Genomic DNA, 19,367 nt, shown 5'->3' on the forward strand with positions numbered 1-19,367 from the left:
GTCTTTATGAGCCTTTTCCAAAGCGAACCCTTGCACAGTAATTACTTCATTTACTTCCCCGGGTTGTTAGACGAGGGATGAAAGCGATGGATCACACGATCCGAGATATTTACCGGGGTTTAGTTACTACGATCGATCACTTGCGCCCTATTTAATTACGACTAAGTATATTTATTTACTTACACCAGGGGTTCCAAATCTTTTTTTTTGACGGAACCCTTTTGGAAAGCGAAATACTTGATGGAACCCTACAATACGGTGGCGGCATAGTAACATTTTTCGAGGCGACTAAAGCATAGTGTTCTAAATTCTTGCGGAACCCGTAGGGGTGTCGCGGAACCCTAGGGTTCCGCGGAACACACTTAGAGTATGGCTGACTTACACCATCAAACATCAACGTTTATTCAGCAAATAGGCCACAAGGGCACTTTTACACGTCAACATGGATTTTACTTACAAGCAAAAAAAACACAACGCACTGTCAGGGAAGTAACAGTAAAAAGGTGTGTGGCAATAGTTATTTTCGATACAAGTGCGAAAAAGGGGAAATTCGAAACGAGTGGCGATAAATTAAAACACGACCGAAGGGAGTGTTTTAAATCGACACGAGTTGCGAATTACCTATTCGCACGTGTATCGAACAACGTTTTACAGTACATATGGCACTTTAAAGTTTCGACATACGCACGAAAAGTGCTATTTTACGCACTAGTACGGAAAAGTAGCCCCATATGTACTGTAAAGAATTTTTTTATATTCTCCGGCCGGAAAGCGTTAACTTTCGGACCGCTGCGCTAAACGAAGTTGCTGCTTTCCGGCTCCGCCGATCAGAAAAACAGTCGGCCAGTAAATAAATAGCAAAATGTTAGAACCATAGAATAAAATAGGTATATTATTCGCTAATGCGTCAAGTGGATGAAAACGAGCGCAATGACTCTATAAGCTCTACACTGTACTGCCATGTCTGCCATCAAAAGCATAGTCCCAACAACAAGACATAATTCATAATCGGGCGTTTTCTAAATAAATATTGAAAACCTGGACTGAACTTTCAAATCTGGGCGTTCTTGGGCACATTCTACTCAGAATCGACAGCATTCTCCATCCCGCCATTAAAAAAAGATGTCCCAAAATGTCCATTCCATTACGTCACGTTTCATTCATTGCAACAAGTTAATTTAATATAGCTATTGATTGATACAAGTTAACCCCACCGTAACCTGTGATAACGAAGAGTGATTCGTCGATAAAAATATGAACATTACTGAATAGTTTGGGGCATTATCTATGAAAAGGGGCCATATTGTCGATGGCGCTTACGCCGCTCAGCGTCGCGCGGCATTGTATTTATATCGGAGCATCGTTAACAAAGGCGTAAGCGCCATCGACAATAAGGTCCCTTTTCATAGATAACGTCACGTATGGGGTCAATACTCGAGAACGATTTAGCTGTAAAATTACTTCATAACAAATGGAAAGATAAACAAAAACCCCAACGCAATGAAACGGATGAACCGATTTTGGAAAAACTTGTCTAAGAATTTGAGATAGAAAACCTTTCAAATATTGAAATAATAATGTCAATAATTATTCAAATCCTTTCATAAACACGTAATTATATATCTAAAAAAACGTAATGAAAATGGTGTCAATTATAGAAAGTTGGTCAAACTAATTTGTCAGTAACTAAAAACCAAAAAAACTATACTCATCCTTTTCCTTTGGGTGCTAGTACTGCTAGTACTAGTGTAAGACAAAGTATGATTCTCTGTCTATGTTTGAAATGAGACAGTCCTTTGACAAACTATAGTACAGCATTTCTTAATAGAGTTTTTAAATGAGAGCTTAACTCCGATTGTACGAGAGCGTTAAAAACTTAAAGTACCCGACGGAACCCACGCTTTATACTCACACATAGCGATGTCACTTCATGTATAAACAGTTTTTTTTGGCACCAAAACCGGACTCACCCGACCGGTCCTTCGAAATCCTGATTAGAGGGAGACGGGAGACGACTGCCATTGGTGTGACCGGGATGGAAGATTTCGGTTGGCGACTTGGCGCCTTCATATGATATGGGTGTTTGGCGGTTAGATTCGCGGTTAATTTTTATATTTTTTATACCATCGGTCCATCGCCCACACTGTTAAATGTCCTGGACCTTATGCCTTTCGTAATAAGGTCCATGATGCCCCGGCTTCGCACGGGTTAACAAATTATACATAAACCTTCCTCTTGACGAATCACTGTAGAGCAGTGGTTCCTAACCTGGGGGCAATTACCCCCGTGGGGGTAAAACTGGTATTTTACGGGGGTAATAAGCTAACCTAATTATATCAATACAACAAACGTACACGTTTTATTTTTTAATACCATTGGGAGGAGGGGTAAAATCAGCTTTCCTAGTTAGTCATAGGGGTGACCGGACTGAAAAGGTTAAGAACCACTGCTGTAGAGTCTGTGCAGAAAGAGAAAGGTCGTAGAATGTATTGGATCCCATACATTTCACGACTCTTCTCTTTTCGCACAGACTCTATCTATTAATTAAAAAAAACTGCATCGAAATCCGTTGCATAGTTTTAAAGATCTAAGCATACATAGGGACAGACAGACAGCGGGAAGCGACTTTGTTTTGTACTATGTAGTGATTTGTCTCGTAATAGAGCAATTTGAGCGTTGTGTCATAATGACATCACACTTAGACCGTCTGCAGGTCTGCCTTTACGTGACTAAATACTAAATGATAGCAAGGTCGCATGTACAATAAGCTGCAGAATTCCCCCCCCCCTCCACTCCTTGGTGTTAGATGTCGACTATGAAATAACTCGCGTTTTGGTAAGAGAACTGATGTATAGAGTTACCACTCTTTCTTTACTTATGTATTTCTCTATGACAGCAGTTAGAACCCCTCTTGCGACGGCAATCGTTTACCATTAGGCGATTCATCTGCACGTTTGCCTTATATATCATAACTTCACACTTTTTCATTGCCATGTTTATTTACATACTGCCATGACAACGTCAAATTATTTGAACATAGGTAAAGAGTCTTGAAAAGGAGTCCGCAACTTAAATGTCAAATAACATTGAGTTTTTCTTTATTGATTTAAATGCCATTTAAATTATGATTGGCCACCTTACGGGGCTTACGCTCACGTGATCGCCTTACGCCGTCTCGAGTTTATCATTTTTTCCCCGCCTTAAAAAGTGCCCAGCGCCGCTAAAGAAGTTTTCACTTCAAAAAAATTATGTTCTAATTCTAGAAAGCCTTTTTGTAGATGGTCCATAATAAAAACACGACAACGCCTGTGTTTACTGTAATTAATTGCAAATAAATAACTTTCAGCAAAAACGAACCGACTTTATAAAACTATATGACATTACTAGAATTCATATTTACTGACTGACTAGAATGCACTCAAGTTTACTTTCTACGACGCCTCGCCTCGAGTTATTACTTATCAAGCGATAGCGAGCGATAAATCTTTATTTGGACGACATAATTATCAGTATTGATACCGCAGTGTGTAATCACGAGGTGGAATCGGGTTGACATATTTTTATGTGTTATTGTAAAGATATAATGAGTGAATTGCATTCGTGAATATACCTAGAAGTAGGTACAAAGGCATTTAAAGGTTTTCAAAAGGAATATTACTATGTATAGTAACTATTATTTCGGGTATACTTATGTATTATGAATAAGTTTTTGGCAAAAAAATCATTTTTGGTACACGCTTTTAACGCTGACTGTACTTTTCTTACGACAGACAACTAATACTCATCGAGACAATTCTATAAAAACCCCTAATACAATTAGGTTGCGTTGTTTCATCACAGAGTTTCTATGGCCACCTTCTGTCTCCATCATCAGATCAGCTCGATGGTACCATAATATTGCATTGTCACCCGACTTACATGTGCAGGCAAAATTTCAGCTCAATCGGAAACCGGGAAGTGGATCAAATTTAACTTGCAAGATTCCATTACAAGTTAGTTACATACAGGTCGACCTAATAATGGCCGCCTCCTGTCTCCATCATCAGATCAGCTCGATGGTACCATAATATTGCATTGTCACCCGACTCACATGTGTATGCAAAATTTCAGCTCAATCGGAAACCGGGAAGTGGATCAAATTTAACATACAAGATTCCATAACAAATTACATACAGGTCGACCTAATAAAAGCGTGTTAAAAAATCAAGTAGGAGGTAAAAAAATAAGGGGTTATCTCTTTAAACCGCGTATATTATCATCAGTTTTTATTCACCACACAGACGTCCCCGTACAACGCTTATCTGTTTCTGATGCGTCCATATTTACGACAGGTATTCATGTAAAGGGGCCCACTGATTTACAGTCCGCCAGACGGTATCGGCCTGTCAGTTACAACAAAACGTTGACAGTTCCGAACAACTGCCAGTCCGATACCTTTATATAAAGTATAAACAAAATATTTAAAAAAAATCTGCCATTTTGGTAGAACATGTTTAAGAACCAGCGTTAGTAAACCCGCTTTCAAATAAAAGAACCGCTTCCAAATCGGTACCCGTTTAAGAGCTACGGTCCTACAGAGTACAGACAGACACACATGACGGTCAAACTTTTCCTTCCCTCTTTTTGCGTAGGGGGTTAAAAAAACCGGCCAAGTGCGAGTGGGACTCTCGCACGGAGGGTTCCGCACCATCAACAAAAAATAGAGCAAAACAAGCAAAAAAACGGTCACCCATCCAAGTACTGACCCCGCCCGACGTTGCTTAACTTCGGTCAAAAATCACGTTTGTTGTATGGGAGCCCCACTTAAATCTTTATTTTATTCTGTTTTTAGTATTTGTTGTTATAGCGGCAACAGAAATACATCATCTGTGAAAATTTCAACTGTCTAGCTATCACGGTTCGTGAGATACAGCCTGGTGACAGACGGACGGACGGACAGCGGAGTCTTAGTATTAGTAATAGGGTCCCGTTTTTACCCTTTGGGTACGGAACCCTAAAAAGGACTATCGTAAAATCTTCTTATTGCTCTCTGTGTGTGTGTTATGTGTGTAGTGCTCAAACAATTAAAACATACTAAACGTTTAGCTATTTCTGGCCACAATGTAGCTTTAACATTCTCACATAACAAAATAGCAAATAGTAACCGCTTCCTTATCGTAACGTCTAAAAATAGCCGTGACCACAACAAAGGGTATCTCAGCAAGTTCTAATGAGCGGGACTGTGCAATAGTGTTATAAGGGATCAAAATGATATATTTCCGTCAAGGGCGTACCCCCAAGACGAAATAATTTTGATACCGTGTGACACATACTGCTTTTACATCAACTATGAGTAAAATAAATAAAAAAATAGTGTTGACACAATCTGATGCTTAAACAGATTATTTAAGCTGAAAAAATAATGTGCAAAATTTAAAAATAGTGAACAGAAAAGTGTTACTTTGATCCCTCCTAGCAGGGAGGAAAAGTGCCAGTTTGATCCCTCCTAGCAGGGAAGAAAAAGCTCTTTTCCGAATAGGAGGTGTGAAAAATATTGTTATTTATAATAAGGACACCGGCCAAATGCGAGTCGGTATAGTCGGATTTTCTACTCGCGTAGCAGGGTGACGTAAAAACATAACACAAATAATTCAATTTATCAATTCGGTAGAAATTAAACAAACTAGAATAACCCATTTTACTGTACATGTACATTCATATGATATTATATATCACCTATTATAGGTTCAAGGTTCAGAACGAAACGGAAACGTGAATGTTTTCAAAACCACTGAGCGATATTTCCCGATATTATGACACATCTGGCAGAACGCCAAATGACATCAGATCACGAAGGTACTTCCATCTGTACTTTAACGCAACTTTATATTGATCATCGATGGACCTTAAGTGTATGTAAATAAGGTCTAGGAGTTGTCTGTGGACAGTGTTGATAATGCATACTTTACATGTGAGACGGACTGTATGATGCATCGGATCGGACATCGGTTTCATATTGAAAACTGAAATTAATGACATATGTGGTGTTAAATAAAAAAAAAAAAGAACTACACACGTATACAAAAGAAAGTGACCACGCACTTCGGTGGCTGAAATCGGAAACGAACCGGCGTCTTCACCACTAAGCCACCGAGCAACGGCGGTACCCGTCCGATATTTTCAAGTATAAGTATGCAATCTTTGAAAGAATAAGCGCCTTTGACCAACTCTAAAGGGCGAGCAGAACGTATTACGGTATAGCGAAAGATGTAGTGCTGCCATCTAGCCAGCGGTTCTCAATCTTTTTTTTTGACGGGACCCTTTTGGAAAGCGAAATACTTGATGGGACCCTATTACAATACGGTGGCGGCATAGTAAGATTTTTCGAGGCGACTAAAGCATAGTGTTCTAAATTGTTGCGGAACCCCTGCAGGGGTGTCGCGGAACCCTAGGGTTCCGCGGAACACACTTAGGGTACGACTGATCGAGACAATTAGGAAATAAAATAAAAAAAAGAAAAATATACCATAGATTGTTCGTTTAAAAATCACCGAGGGCATACGTGCCCGTGACATAATCGCCAAATAAGCAAGACGACAGCTTACATACAATTCCATACTGTCTACGCAGAGAACCTGGGACGTGTTGTGTATGCATCTATAGTATGTTTAAACCTTAATAATTTTCTTGCCAGAGACAAGTCTACATACTTTACACGTCGTGCTATTGGCTAGGTGCGAAGTCGGTGGAGGGGGAAGTGGCGCTGATCGTCACAAACACAGGTAATCTTATGGAATGTCCGCCATTAGTACTAGCGGCAGCCGCTTGAACTAATTTTACTCCATAAGATTTAACGTAGAAAGTCCGCCAAAATGACGGCAGCACCAGTCGTGCACCTAGCGAATCTAGTTAGTGCACTATGTTATGATAAAAACTGGTCACGCCCGAACATGGTTGTTATTAAATGGAGAAACACTTTCCATCGAGTAGATACTCGTTCGCGTTTCACTACACACACGGTATATACTTGTATCACTACATAGTATAAAACAAAGTCGCTTCCCGCTGTCTGTCCCTATGTATGCTTAGATCTTTAAAACTACGCAACGGATTTTGATGCGGTTTATTTAAATAGAGTGATTCAAGAGGAAGGTTTGTGTATAATATCAAATTTGTTAACCCGTGCGAAGCCGGGGCGGATCGCTTGTATGTATACAACGTGTTACATCAGCCACTGAAAATGGGGTGGGTACTCGTTGTATAGGTCATACTGAGCAACTTTTACTATGGGACCAACTTCGAAATCGCGAAAAAAAAATTGACACTCCCATACAACTCATACAAGATATCAACATCAGCCAGCCAAAATGTATGGGAGAGTCAATTTATTATTCGCGATTTTGGGGTTGGTTCCATAGTAAAAGTTGCTCAATATGACCTACACAACGTATGCCCATCCCACTTTCAGTGGCTGGTGTAACACCTTGTATATACATATAGCTGCCGTATACCACAACGATTAAATATATGCCCCAATGACATCCGTACACTGTGAACGAACATTTTCGACTCATTAATGGGTCCATTGGGTCCTAGATTGGCTAGATCATGGTTAGGGTGACTGCTAAAGGGGCCCACTGATTAACAGTCCGCCGGATATCGGCCTGTCAGTTAGAACAAAAAAATTGACAGCTCCGAACAACTGACATGCCGATATCGTCCGGCGGACTGGTAATCAGTGAGCCCCTTAAAGGAGTTATTGGCCACTCCTAACAAATCAGAAAGAAAAAAACAACGGGTTGCACTCAGGGAGTGCCGGCAAAAGTGAAAACTCAATGACTAGACCAAAATGCACTATGTATAATTGAGGTTAACGCCATCTAGCGTTAGCGTTAATTACTTGAAACCCCTAAGCACATCACTGTTAGTACTCGAGTTATATTAATACCAGTTAGAGCGAAACTCACTAGCTGGCATTTAAATCAATAAAGAAACACTCAATGACATTACATGTAAGTTTTTCGATCAGGTCACGTGTCCGTCTTACGGTCACGTGATCGTTTTACGCTGTCTCGAGTTTAACATTTTTTCCCCACCTCAAAAAGTGCACAGCGCCGCTAAAGAAGTTTTCACTTCAACAAGCCAATAGAAGTCTTGTTGTTAAGTGTCCAATTACTTTGAAGTGGCCACAATAACTATAGCAGCCACCCTGTTTTCAAAATGACGGGCGTTTTTCTGATCCTAGATTCTCATATAAAATCCGCGCCAGCTTTCGTGAATAAACCTATACTCTCTTAAAATCCCATTAACCTTGAAACCTGTACGATTAGCTACATTAGCTACACCATAAGAACCTTACTACAAGCGGCTGACTATCTCTTTAGTATAATAACCTATCATAAAAAAAGAGTTCAAAAAACGGACACGCGTACCATGGGTTCTGGTCGACATTAACATACCTACTCTGATCGATGTTACTTTGTTACGTAACTAGACATGGCGGACATTTAATTTTTTACAAGCTTTTTTTTATCTTGTAAATAGTATTATTAAATGTGTTACCATGGGTCATATCTTGCAAGTTTTTGACGTCCGAGATGAAAATAGGGGTAACTTCGAAAACGGGATAATATTGAAAATGGCATCACTACATAGTATAAAATAAAACAAAGTCGATTCCCGCTGTCTGTCCCTATGTATGCTTAGATCTTTAAAACTACGCTTGATGCGGTTTCGCACGGGTTAACAAATTATACATAAACCAAAATTCGTTGCGTTGTTTTAAAGATCTAAGCATACATAGGGACAGTAGATATGAGCGCCGATATGCATATAGCCGGCGGCGGCGCGCCGGTCAAAATAGGTCGGCGGCGGCGGCGAATCGGCGGCGTGGCCTTGAAACACCTTCGATTAATGAAAAAAGAATTCAAACCAAAATTTTACCGAAAAAACATGTTTTTGCTGTAAGAAAGTTATGAAATAAATGCATCTTTTATTTTCAAGGATAATTTATTGAATAATATTACGAAAAAAATTGATATCATATAAACTGTGGATATGAGGTATTGCGCGGCATCAGAGGCGGTCTTAATCTTGGCGAGGCTCTGGCCGGAAGATCTTAGCGAGGCCCTTATCTTTTGTGCTAAGTTAAAAATTGCGGTTTGGCTGTATCAGGGCATAGAGAAAAAAATACATAGAGTGTTCACTCCATACATCAGTTTTAGTACCAAAAAGACTATTAGCATCTAGCATCGAGTAGTGGAACTATCAGTACTGCTACTTGACAATAGATGTAGCACCGACCGGAAAGTCTTATGCTGTTGAGATAAGACTTTCCGGTCGGTGCTACATCTATTGTCAAGTAGCAGTACTGACAGTTCCGCTACTCGATGCTAGATGTAGACACTGAAATTAATAGTCTGAACTGATGTATGGAGTGAGCACTCTTGTCTTACTATATTTCTTTATGATCAGGGAAACGTCTTGTCGACAGTCCAAAGAAAATTGAGCTCCGTCATTAACCAATATCGACCCAATAAAACCGATTTATATCAAAAAGTGAGGCCCAACTCCGAGCTCCATGTAACACCGAAGACTTGATTTCGACGCCTCCCAATGCGAGGCCAGAGGAAGAGCTGCAGGTAAGCATACAGCTAAGTTCGAAAGCCAAGTGTAAGCATGGCTGTCGGCCGAACGCCTGGAGCGCCGATTGCGGCGCGCTTCAGTGCGAGGCCGAGCTGCTAGAGAGCAGAGCGAGGGTACAGGCCGATAAAGACTGAAGCCATAGTGTTAAAGAGATCTGGAGCTTTCCTGCGGGCGCATTCGTGCGACGCCAAAGGCCGAGCTGCAATGGAGCTAAGATCGGATAAGGCCCAATGCTCAAGCATTTTAAAACAGGCCGAAAGTTGAGCTCCAACCAGGGCCAAAAACTTGCAGGTTCAGATAGCGGTTTAATTCCATGCGAGCGATGCACAGCCAAAGATTGAGCTGTGAGAGAGCAAAGCTTGAAATTTGAACAGTGGCCAAGTTTAATTGAGACCCGATTCCGACGCCCTTCCGTGCGAAGCCAACGGCCGGACGTTTGGACGTGGAAACGCTTAATATCTCAAAATTAACCCAATTTTATACCTTTTAAAGACGTTTAACCATGCTTGCAATGGTTAAATTCGCGGTAAATGATGATGGTTAGCTGGCAAAATTAGTTATGCATTGGATCGGTAATCCAAAGATGTGGGTTCGAGTCTCACGTTAGCCAGAGTTGATCACAGTTAATTTTTTCATTGTGATTGACATATGTCTATTGACTATCGTATATATACAATCTATAAATTGTAATGTGGAATGTCCCACAATAAAAATGGAAGGAAATCAGTATGTTTATTACAAGCATATTGATGTTAAAATTGATATTAAATAATTTCGTTTTCCCAAGACTAGTAGCGCGATTACTAGACAGATAAGTTTGCATTTGCCTTCGATATTTTTGAATTATATTGGGCCTAAAATACCTTTTGAATGGCTATAAACTATTTGAAGTGGCGCCGTTAATGATCTAAACTCGATTAAAAACATATTATCTGATTCTGAAAGTAGTACTAGCTACCAAGGTCACGCCGATGCCACGCTGATAGCGCAGCGTCGGCGGCGGCGGCGCGAAAATTTCGTCGGCGGCGGCGGCGCGCCGGCGCGGCGCTCATATCTAAGGGACAGACAGACAGACAGCGGGAAGCGACTTTGTTTTATACTATAGTTCGTTTTTTTTAGCATTAGAAAGAACTTGCAAGAAGGTAAGCGATCTTGACATGTCTTTTAATTGAAAAACGCTTTTTAAAAATCAAAAACTATTACTTATGAAAGCAGAAGAATATAAATTATCGTATTAGATTCATAATTGTTACATATTTACCGTAACTTATTTTTAAAATATGTTTTTCAATTATAAAACACATCAAGATTGTTTACCTGATTTCTAATACTAAAAAAACGAACTATATGTAGTGATTTCTTCTCTGGATTAACAGAAAGGGCCGACAGTTTTTTATCCGAAACCGAATCTTCGGCCAAAACACTAGTATTATCATATGACAAAAAGTAGTTAAAAGCAAAAAACATTGTGCTCACGTCTCGTAATTTTACGAGCAATCTTGCCTTTGTGAGATTACCCGTTTAGACGGCGGTTCGTGTAAACGGCGAAAAAACGACATTAGCACAAAAACTGGACAATGCAAGTACATAAATAGTGGATGAGTTAACGGTCCGGCGGCTGTGTGGTTGTTAATAACGAGACGTGTTATGCGGCATGACAACCGTCGGGAATTTGGCGAAAAATAAGTGATAATATCTTAATTTTCTGATTAAGCGCTGGTGGCTTAGCCGTAAGAGCATGCAACTTGCAATCCGGAGGTCGCGGGTTCAAATCCCGGCTCTTACCAATGTGTTTTTCGAAACTTATGTACGAAATATCATTTGATATTTACCAATCGCTTTTCGGTGGAGGAAACCGGACTAATCCCAACAATGCCTAGTTTCCCCTCTGGGTTGGAAGGTCAGATGGCAGTCGCTTTGGTAAAAAATTGTGGGATTAGTTGCCATGCGGAACCCAGGCTCCCATGAGCTGTGGCAAAATGCCGGGACAATGCGAGGAAGATGATGATGATGTGTTCCATGATGATGATTCCATCCATTATATAGTTCGTTTTTTTTAGCATTAGAAATAAGGTAAACAATCTTGATGTGTCTTTTAATTGAAAAACACATTTTAAAAATAAGTTACGGCAAATATGTAACAATTTGTAATCTAATACGATCATTTATATTCTTCTGCTTTCATAAGTAATAGTCTTTGATTTTTAAAAAGCGTTTTTCAATTTAAAGACATGTCAAGATCGCTTACCTTCTTGCAAGTTCTTTCTAATGCTAAAAAACGAACTATAGTATTCAAAGTAATATCATACCTCCCATGTAACTTATTAAATTATTACAAAAAAATCTGTGTATGCACTCTTCAGCTTATTTAATTTCTCTTATGCTAACATTCAACATTAAACACTAAAATTTAACAGATGTTGAATAAAAAATGTAAAAAATAACAATAACATATTTTAAAGCTAATAAAAACCGCTGAACTGCAACAATCAACAAATAAACCGTATTGGGCACATAATTTAATCTTTCCTTATCATACCAAATTGATAACTCCAGTTGCGGTAACATGCCCTATTGGTTTTATTATATTGTATTGATTAAATTATTTTGCCTCATGTTGTAAATGAGTGAGAAAACACAATAAAAAAATTACATTAATCTTACGTGGTGTGTCAGATATTGATTGTCAATAAAATAATCTTTAGCTATGAGAATTCCGGCCCGTGATCATATTATTATATGATGGTACTTTATAGGTAAAGTAATTAAAATATTCTCATTGGGAGACCTGGGTGCTTAGCCAAAATGTGCTTGGCATCTTAGCTAAGCCCTCTAATCTGCCCAATGCGAACAACATACTTAGGCAATACCAGTTTTTTTACACATAAAACATAACAGTTGCACAATCTGTGCTATCAAAATCGCTGCAGAATTAGCTTGGTCTGACTCTACAAGTTATGGTTACTATAATGGTTTTTGTTTGAGCATTTAGTAAAAATCATTATAACCACTAATAATTAATAATAATAATTAATAATTTGTTATAACAATCACAATCAGAATAAGGTTTTTTTATAGCCTTTTAAATTTAAAGACCATATAACTTAATAACAGTGATGGCATGTCATAAAAATAAAATCAAGGTTTGTGTCACTTAAAAATTACATCATCCTATTCATCCTGCAGGATTTCTAGCCTCCGGCCAGCGGTCAAGTCATATTGCTTTTTTTGTAAGTCAACTTGGTTGGAAACTTGGAAGTAAATTCCTATTGTAAATGATTGATTAGTGATTACATAGATTAAAATATTATAAAATTAATGATTAATTAATCATTGTCACACTAGAAATTATTCTGTGTCATGAAACATAAAGATAAAAAGAAAATTGCTCTATTAGCAACTACATCATTGATGGGAACTAAACAAAAGTAAAAAAACATAATTAAAATATAAATTTCAATATTTTGTGATAGATTACCATAATTGTAAACAAAAATATGCTAAGTACTGATCAGAAATCTTGTTATTCAATGCATATTCTTATTGACCTTTTATGCAAAAGCACACCTTGCTATTGCTGCACTATTGCAATTTCGTAATAAAAAAGCTCAGGCCTTGATTAAATCATTGTAGTTATACTCGTACTAACTCAAGAGCGTGAAACTACTATCTGTGACCAATCCAAACCCAATCGGTTGACCCAAGGGTCAAACTAAATTTTGTTCTATAAACCCACCGGAAATAAAATGCTACGCGTTCTATATCCTCTCGAGAATATAGGTGTGTTTCAAACACGGCCGGTTAGCAATACGCCCGCACCCGACGATGATGTCATAGTCTTATTGAGGTAGATAACATGCAATTGATAAATGGCACGCCCAAATATACATCACCTACACATTCTTACTCTACTTTAAAGCCATTTTCAATGCCGTTTTTCATTAGTTTCCACATAAAACTCGGAAAAAACATCAAGAAAAAAAGGTGTTTTAATATGTCAATGAGATAAAAAGCTCGGCGGACGTCCCGATAAATCGGCGGCTTGCCCGCAAATACCATCGTTCCTACAATAAATGACCCATTTCGGACCAAGCACCAGACACACCCTAAATGACTTCCAGCAAAAGAAAGCATTTCCTGCATTAACAATAGCGTTCTAATTAGAAATTAAAACATTTTCATGTTCAATGAATGCTAATCGCACGCAATACGCACCGGCAGTCGACTCCAAAGGCGTTAAGTCAGGTTTTCCTGAGAACACTACACCAAATCACTTCACTTTTTGCGAGTAGCTATATTTCTTTCACTAAGCACATAAACGAAGTAACATTATAATATCTAGATGCACAGAACGTTATTCAGTATAGTTTAATGCACTAGCACCACCGACATTACGCGTCAACGCGTTTATTTCCGTAATTCGTTCGCACAGGCCCGTCAACCAGCCGCCGCCAGATCGATGTCGTAGTTTCGTTTCGTTGCCGCACGGTCGCAGCGTCGCTGCTGTCGCGCATGTTAGTTCCAATACAACCGCCTGACAAGCCAGATGGCGCTGCGGTCATAATAGAGGGATGCCATACGAAATTTAAAAATACCTTATACTAAAGTAAAAAAAGGATTGTGAAAAGAAAAAAAATGCTATTTTACTTGTTATTAATATAAAGAACAATCGCTACTAATGGATAATATTGCAGACTTGAGGTCCACAAACACAACAACATGGCATCCAACTCAACAATCCCAACATAAGGTTCTGGCGCTCATAAGGACATTGTAGACACATTTAACTTTTAATATGAATTCGTGTAGGTATATAGATTCATATATCTGTAATTTATTGTATATTTGATTTCTGATTAGTAAATGAAGTAAATAAATGTTAATTTAATCTTTACCCCACTATTTTATTTGTTCTATAAACTAGCAACATTATAGTTCCGTTCCACGCATTCGCCCAAATTGAATTTGTAGTGCCTGAATTGCGTAGAATGGAACGTGTGCCGTTTTGTTTATGCTTTAAGTAAATGTCTTGCAAAAACCTGCAAATAATAATTATTGCACTGCAAATAAGATATTTATCTTTAACAGTCGTTTTTTCTTTATTGTTGTCAAAATTGTGTTATCTAAATTTTAGATACAAACTGAATAAATTACAAAATAATAATTGAGTAACAAAGTTTCAATAACCGTTTTGTCATTTTGAATTGACAATGCATGACCCCCTGGCTAACGAACGAATGAACAAAACGCTGCAGCACATTTTGCAAAAATGGCGTACGCGTAGGTTGTGCGTTACTGTTATCTTTTTGTTTAATTTCAAAATTTTAAAACTGTTGACATAAAACAAAGGTAAGCTTAACGCTATTAATGATTGTTTACTAGTCCGTTTACTTATAACACATATTTGAGCTACAATCATCTATTTTCGCAGAGAAATATGGGTCGGTCGCCAAGTCCAAGGCGGCGGGAAGATCGGTTAGATCGGCGGAGAAACAGAGATCACGACCGGGACCGGGACCGCGAGAGGCGAAGACCGCGCACGCGATCCAGGTCTCGCTCCCTAGACCGCAGACGACGCTCCCCGGACCGCAGGAGGTCGCCCTCGCCCGCAAGAAGACGCCGTTCGCGTTCGATCTCCCCAGGGCCGTCTTCGTCTTTTGTAGCTAAAAAGAAGACTTTTGGGGAGCGCCCGATCGTCACCCCTGCTGATTTGGAGGGAAAATCTCCCGAGGAACAAGAAATGTTGAAAGTTATGGGCTTTTGCGGTTTCGACACGACAAAAGGTAAGAAAGTCGAAGATAATGTTGAAGGTGATGTCCACGTTGTTTTAAAACGAAAGTACCGACAGTACATGAATAGGAAAGGAGGTTTCAATCGACCGTTGGACTTTGTCGCGTAGCACCGACCCGTATACGGTTCCGCACAATCTAATTTCTATAGAATTTTCAGTTTTCTCAAGTTTTTTTTGACATTTTTAATGTCGTTGTGATATTAATGTTGTATGTGAACACACTATTGTTATTTGGAGGCTATGAGGCATATTCAATGTCTTAAATGTGTCATAGTGGCTATTTCATATTTATAATAGGATCTGAAACACTTCAATAATATATGAATGGGATTTTACTTCCTATTTTTATACAGGTCTATACATACACTGCAGTACGGTGTACTTCCGTTTGGCCCAAATACATTTCGCCAAATTTCACTTCCCAACAAACTTATCGCAATAGTTTCATTTCCCAAAGGAACCTTTAGCAAAGTTACATTTCGCAATAACTTATTTGGTCAAATTATCATTTGGCATGATTTTACTTTGTCAAATGTTATTAGGACAAAAACTTATTTAGCAAACGTTTTTTATTGGCTAATATTATATTCCAAAAAGATGTTTGCTCAAATTGTTACTTCGCAGATTTGGCAAATAGGCATCACTATTTAAATTTGAACCTAAATTCGTTCGTTCGTTCGTTTTTACTGTATTTGTATGAAATTTTGGGGACACTTTTTTTCTCGTATTAGGGTCGAAAGAGCTCGTGATTCTAACTGGAAATAATACAAAAAATCACAGTTCTGTGTAATGCAGATTGGGGGTAATCTTCATAAATTAAGTTATAGTAGGTAGGTACAATGCAGTACCAAAAAAATTACTATGTTTTTTAAATTTTTAATCATCGAAATGTCATACCATTAGATCTTTAAATTTTTAATTACTTATTTCAATAGTTATCACTGTATTCTGCTAGAGACAACAGATAGGTGCGACGACGAGCGAAGCGAGGAGGAGCGTGTTAGGTTGACCGTGTAATGACTAAACAAAATATTTTAAAAGAACTTAATTTTTTAATTAATAGATAGCCGTTTTCTTTTTTAAATGTGCTTCATAAATGGTCTCCAATATATTAATTCAGTTGCCAAATAAATACTTGGTACCTGTCTAAAAATTAATAATCAAAAGCTGTAACGGCATTAAAATACAACTCATTTTGATATATTTTAAGGCTCCGTTTTTGTTGCCAAACTATTAATTTTAGTAGCCATTTCTATTTATTTAAACTACCCAAATTCGATTAATTAGTAATACGTGCCTTTTAAAATTGGAACTTTACGGTTACCATTCAGTACCCCGAACCATGAGTCACTGACAGTGTCAACACTGACATATACGTAACCATGTAATTTACTTTCTATAGTACCTACATCTCGCTCGCACTAATATGTCAGTAAGAGCGAAATGCATAGAATTCATGGTTCAAAAAATTACATCCGTTTGCATAAAACATAACCAAAATGATAAAAAAAAACCAAGGTCGGGATAAAGTATTTCAAATGAAAGCAAAAATAAAAATACTGCCCTCTATTATTGGTATGTAAATTGTATGCCATGTAATATTTTGGGACATGTAAGTTATGCTTAATGATACATTTGACTAAATAATACCTGATAAAATGAAACTTGACCAAGTAATTATTTGCTAAACAATAATTTGCCAAAAAAGACTATTGCTAACTGAAAAATTGCGATAAGTTGTTTTGCCAAACATTTTTTTGGGAAATGATAATTTGGGAAACATAGTTTGGGATGTGATACTTTGGGAAACGTTTTTGGCCCATTCATTAGTAAACCCTGCAGTACACATTTTGTGGAGCAACACGGTAACATTAGGCAACTTACCTACTTACTGTTGCTCAATGTTGCTCTGCAGAAGTCAACTGTGAAGTGGATACACCTTAAACCATGAGCTTAGTTCAGCCTGGTCAGTTATAAAATGTTGTAACTGTTAAATAATATACGTTTTATCACCTACATTGTATTTGTAGACTTCAACATCGGCAAACATGTTAGAAGAAAATTTCATAATTTCTGAATAATTTTCAAATGGAGTATCCATATTGCATTACTTGGCATATGGTTTTGATTCCATTTATGGCTATACTTATAATTATTTTTTTGTTTCAGTACACGATAAAACTACATTTTTGCAAAGTATACACATTAAAACAAAATGGCCGCCCTAAATAAGTGTGTTCACATGTAACATGTGTTGATTCCATTTTTTACTTAGCATAAGTGTTATGACAATGTTTAACATGTTTTACTGAGGTGAGGCCTGTGTCTAGACTTGAATATCTCTACTGCGAAAACATTTGCAAATTAATGTTTGTATTTTTATACTCGAAGACTACATCTCGGAGACCACTGCTAATTTTGTAGTTTTGAATTTATAATCAAAGTAATGTAGTGGCACCAGTGACCGACAGAGATCCAGTACCCGACACATATTTTTTATCACAGAATATAAGGCTAGGAAACTGATCTCCCAATGCGGCAACACTGCAGCTACTTCAGTGTAGCCACATTAAGAAATCGGATTCCTACCCTCATTTTCTTGGATAAAAAATAGGTGTGTTGGATACTGGTGCCCTGTCGGTCACTGGTGCCATCTTGCATAACATTTTGATTTTATTTAGATTTGATAGTTGTCTTCCATATTCATGTTAATTTAATATTTATCTTTTTACATTTAACAGATTTATCAATAATATATAATGCAGGGTTGGTAATCTGTTAATGTGATTGTTTAAAACACCATTTTCTTTAAATCATGGGAACTTCTCTACATATATTTCCTGAAACATTAAGCCAGACACAGGCTTTACACTCTTGTTTTGCCAAGTGCCTTAAAAGTTTTAAATCATTAAAATAGAAATGTAAAAAAAAATTGAATTTAAAAAAATATAGCTTAAAAAGAAACTACTAGTCACTATTCAAATCAAAGTTTACCTCGGAGTAATGAAAATATAAAAATAAACTACAACAGTTGAATGAACATGTAAATTGTAAACTGATAACCAAGATCAAATTTCGTTTTTTGAAATAAATTCTCATCCATTGCATTGCATTTTCTAAAATATGGACGCTATTTCCTATCTCTTATAGCGCGCGCATAATTATATCGTAGTCCCGCTCGCACAGTGGCCTTGACCGCTGGCACATGGGCAGGATAGCAATATAATTACGCGCGTGCGATAGAGATAGGAACATTTGCGTCAATGTACGCAATTCTTCGTGCATAGCGTCCTTGCTTTTGAATAAATAACTAGATCTTTATTCCTCAACACTATTGATTACAAATTTTAAGGCTCCTGGCAGAACACTAATCGTAAGCTAGTTATAAGCCCGCTAAACAGTCCCAGTGCGCAGCCGCGGCCCGCACTGGTCCGGTCCACTGTGTACCCGTGGCTCATTGTGCACCGGGTACACACACCAAGAAGCGCTACGAGTCGAATCTGCCACTAATATTAATCTGTGTACCTTCTGATGAGGATTTCGAGAAAATGCGAAAGAAAATCGATGATTAAGCTTATTAGCAACTCTAAATCCCAACAACTCTGTAGAATTTGTTGTTGCTGTCGCTAGGCAGTCAGTTCCGTAACATAAGTTCTCACTTTACGTCATTGTTTTATACAAATTGACGTTTATAATGACATTTCACACTTTGTCTTAGCAAATGTCATGCAGAGTTGCTTAATCCAACTAGATTTTATGCATTTAAATTTTTTAACAAGCAGTAACGTCTGCGAACGATGCTATCAAGCTTAGAACAACAAGACAAGACAGTAATTTTTCCACTTTCAAATTTATTCTAAGCTTAATAGTATTGCATTTGAATTTCTCCACATTTCCATCGGAAGGTACAAGATTGTTTAATAAGACTGAACGCTGCCTGCCCTGTTCCGTT

General features: G+C 38.0%; 2 protein-coding genes across 2 annotated transcripts in view; one reads left to right on the forward strand and one right to left on the reverse strand.

Moving 5' to 3' along the window:
- LOC134659622 (protein hu-li tai shao) overlaps positions 1-14,135 on the reverse strand; it is a 98,370-nt gene extending 84,235 nt beyond the window's left edge. The window contains exon 1 of the mRNA XM_063515304.1: positions 13,840-14,135. The gene's annotated coding sequence lies outside the window, so the exon portion shown is untranslated. The remainder of the gene's footprint in view (positions 1-13,839) is intronic.
- A 729-nt stretch (positions 14,136-14,864) lies between these two features.
- On the forward strand, positions 14,865-15,678 carry LOC134659579 (U4/U6.U5 small nuclear ribonucleoprotein 27 kDa protein). The gene is made up of 2 exons (XM_063515242.1): positions 14,865-14,973; positions 15,056-15,678. Exon 2 carries the CDS (start codon positions 15,062-15,064, stop codon positions 15,521-15,523), a length of 462 nt encoding a protein of 153 aa, XP_063371312.1. The 5' UTR covers positions 14,865-14,973; positions 15,056-15,061; the 3' UTR covers positions 15,524-15,678.
- The last annotated feature ends 3,689 nt before the right edge of the window (positions 15,679-19,367 follow it).

This window comes from Cydia amplana, chromosome 25 (assembly GCF_948474715.1).
Source record: "Cydia amplana chromosome 25, ilCydAmpl1.1, whole genome shotgun sequence".
Taxonomy (NCBI): domain Eukaryota; kingdom Metazoa; phylum Arthropoda; class Insecta; order Lepidoptera; family Tortricidae; genus Cydia; species Cydia amplana.

Excerpts from the sequence above, each read along its gene's own strand:
- LOC134659579 (XM_063515242.1), top strand. The coding sequence starts at position 15,062 with ATGGGTCGGTCGCCAAGTCCAAGGCGGCGGGAAGATCGGTTAGATCGG.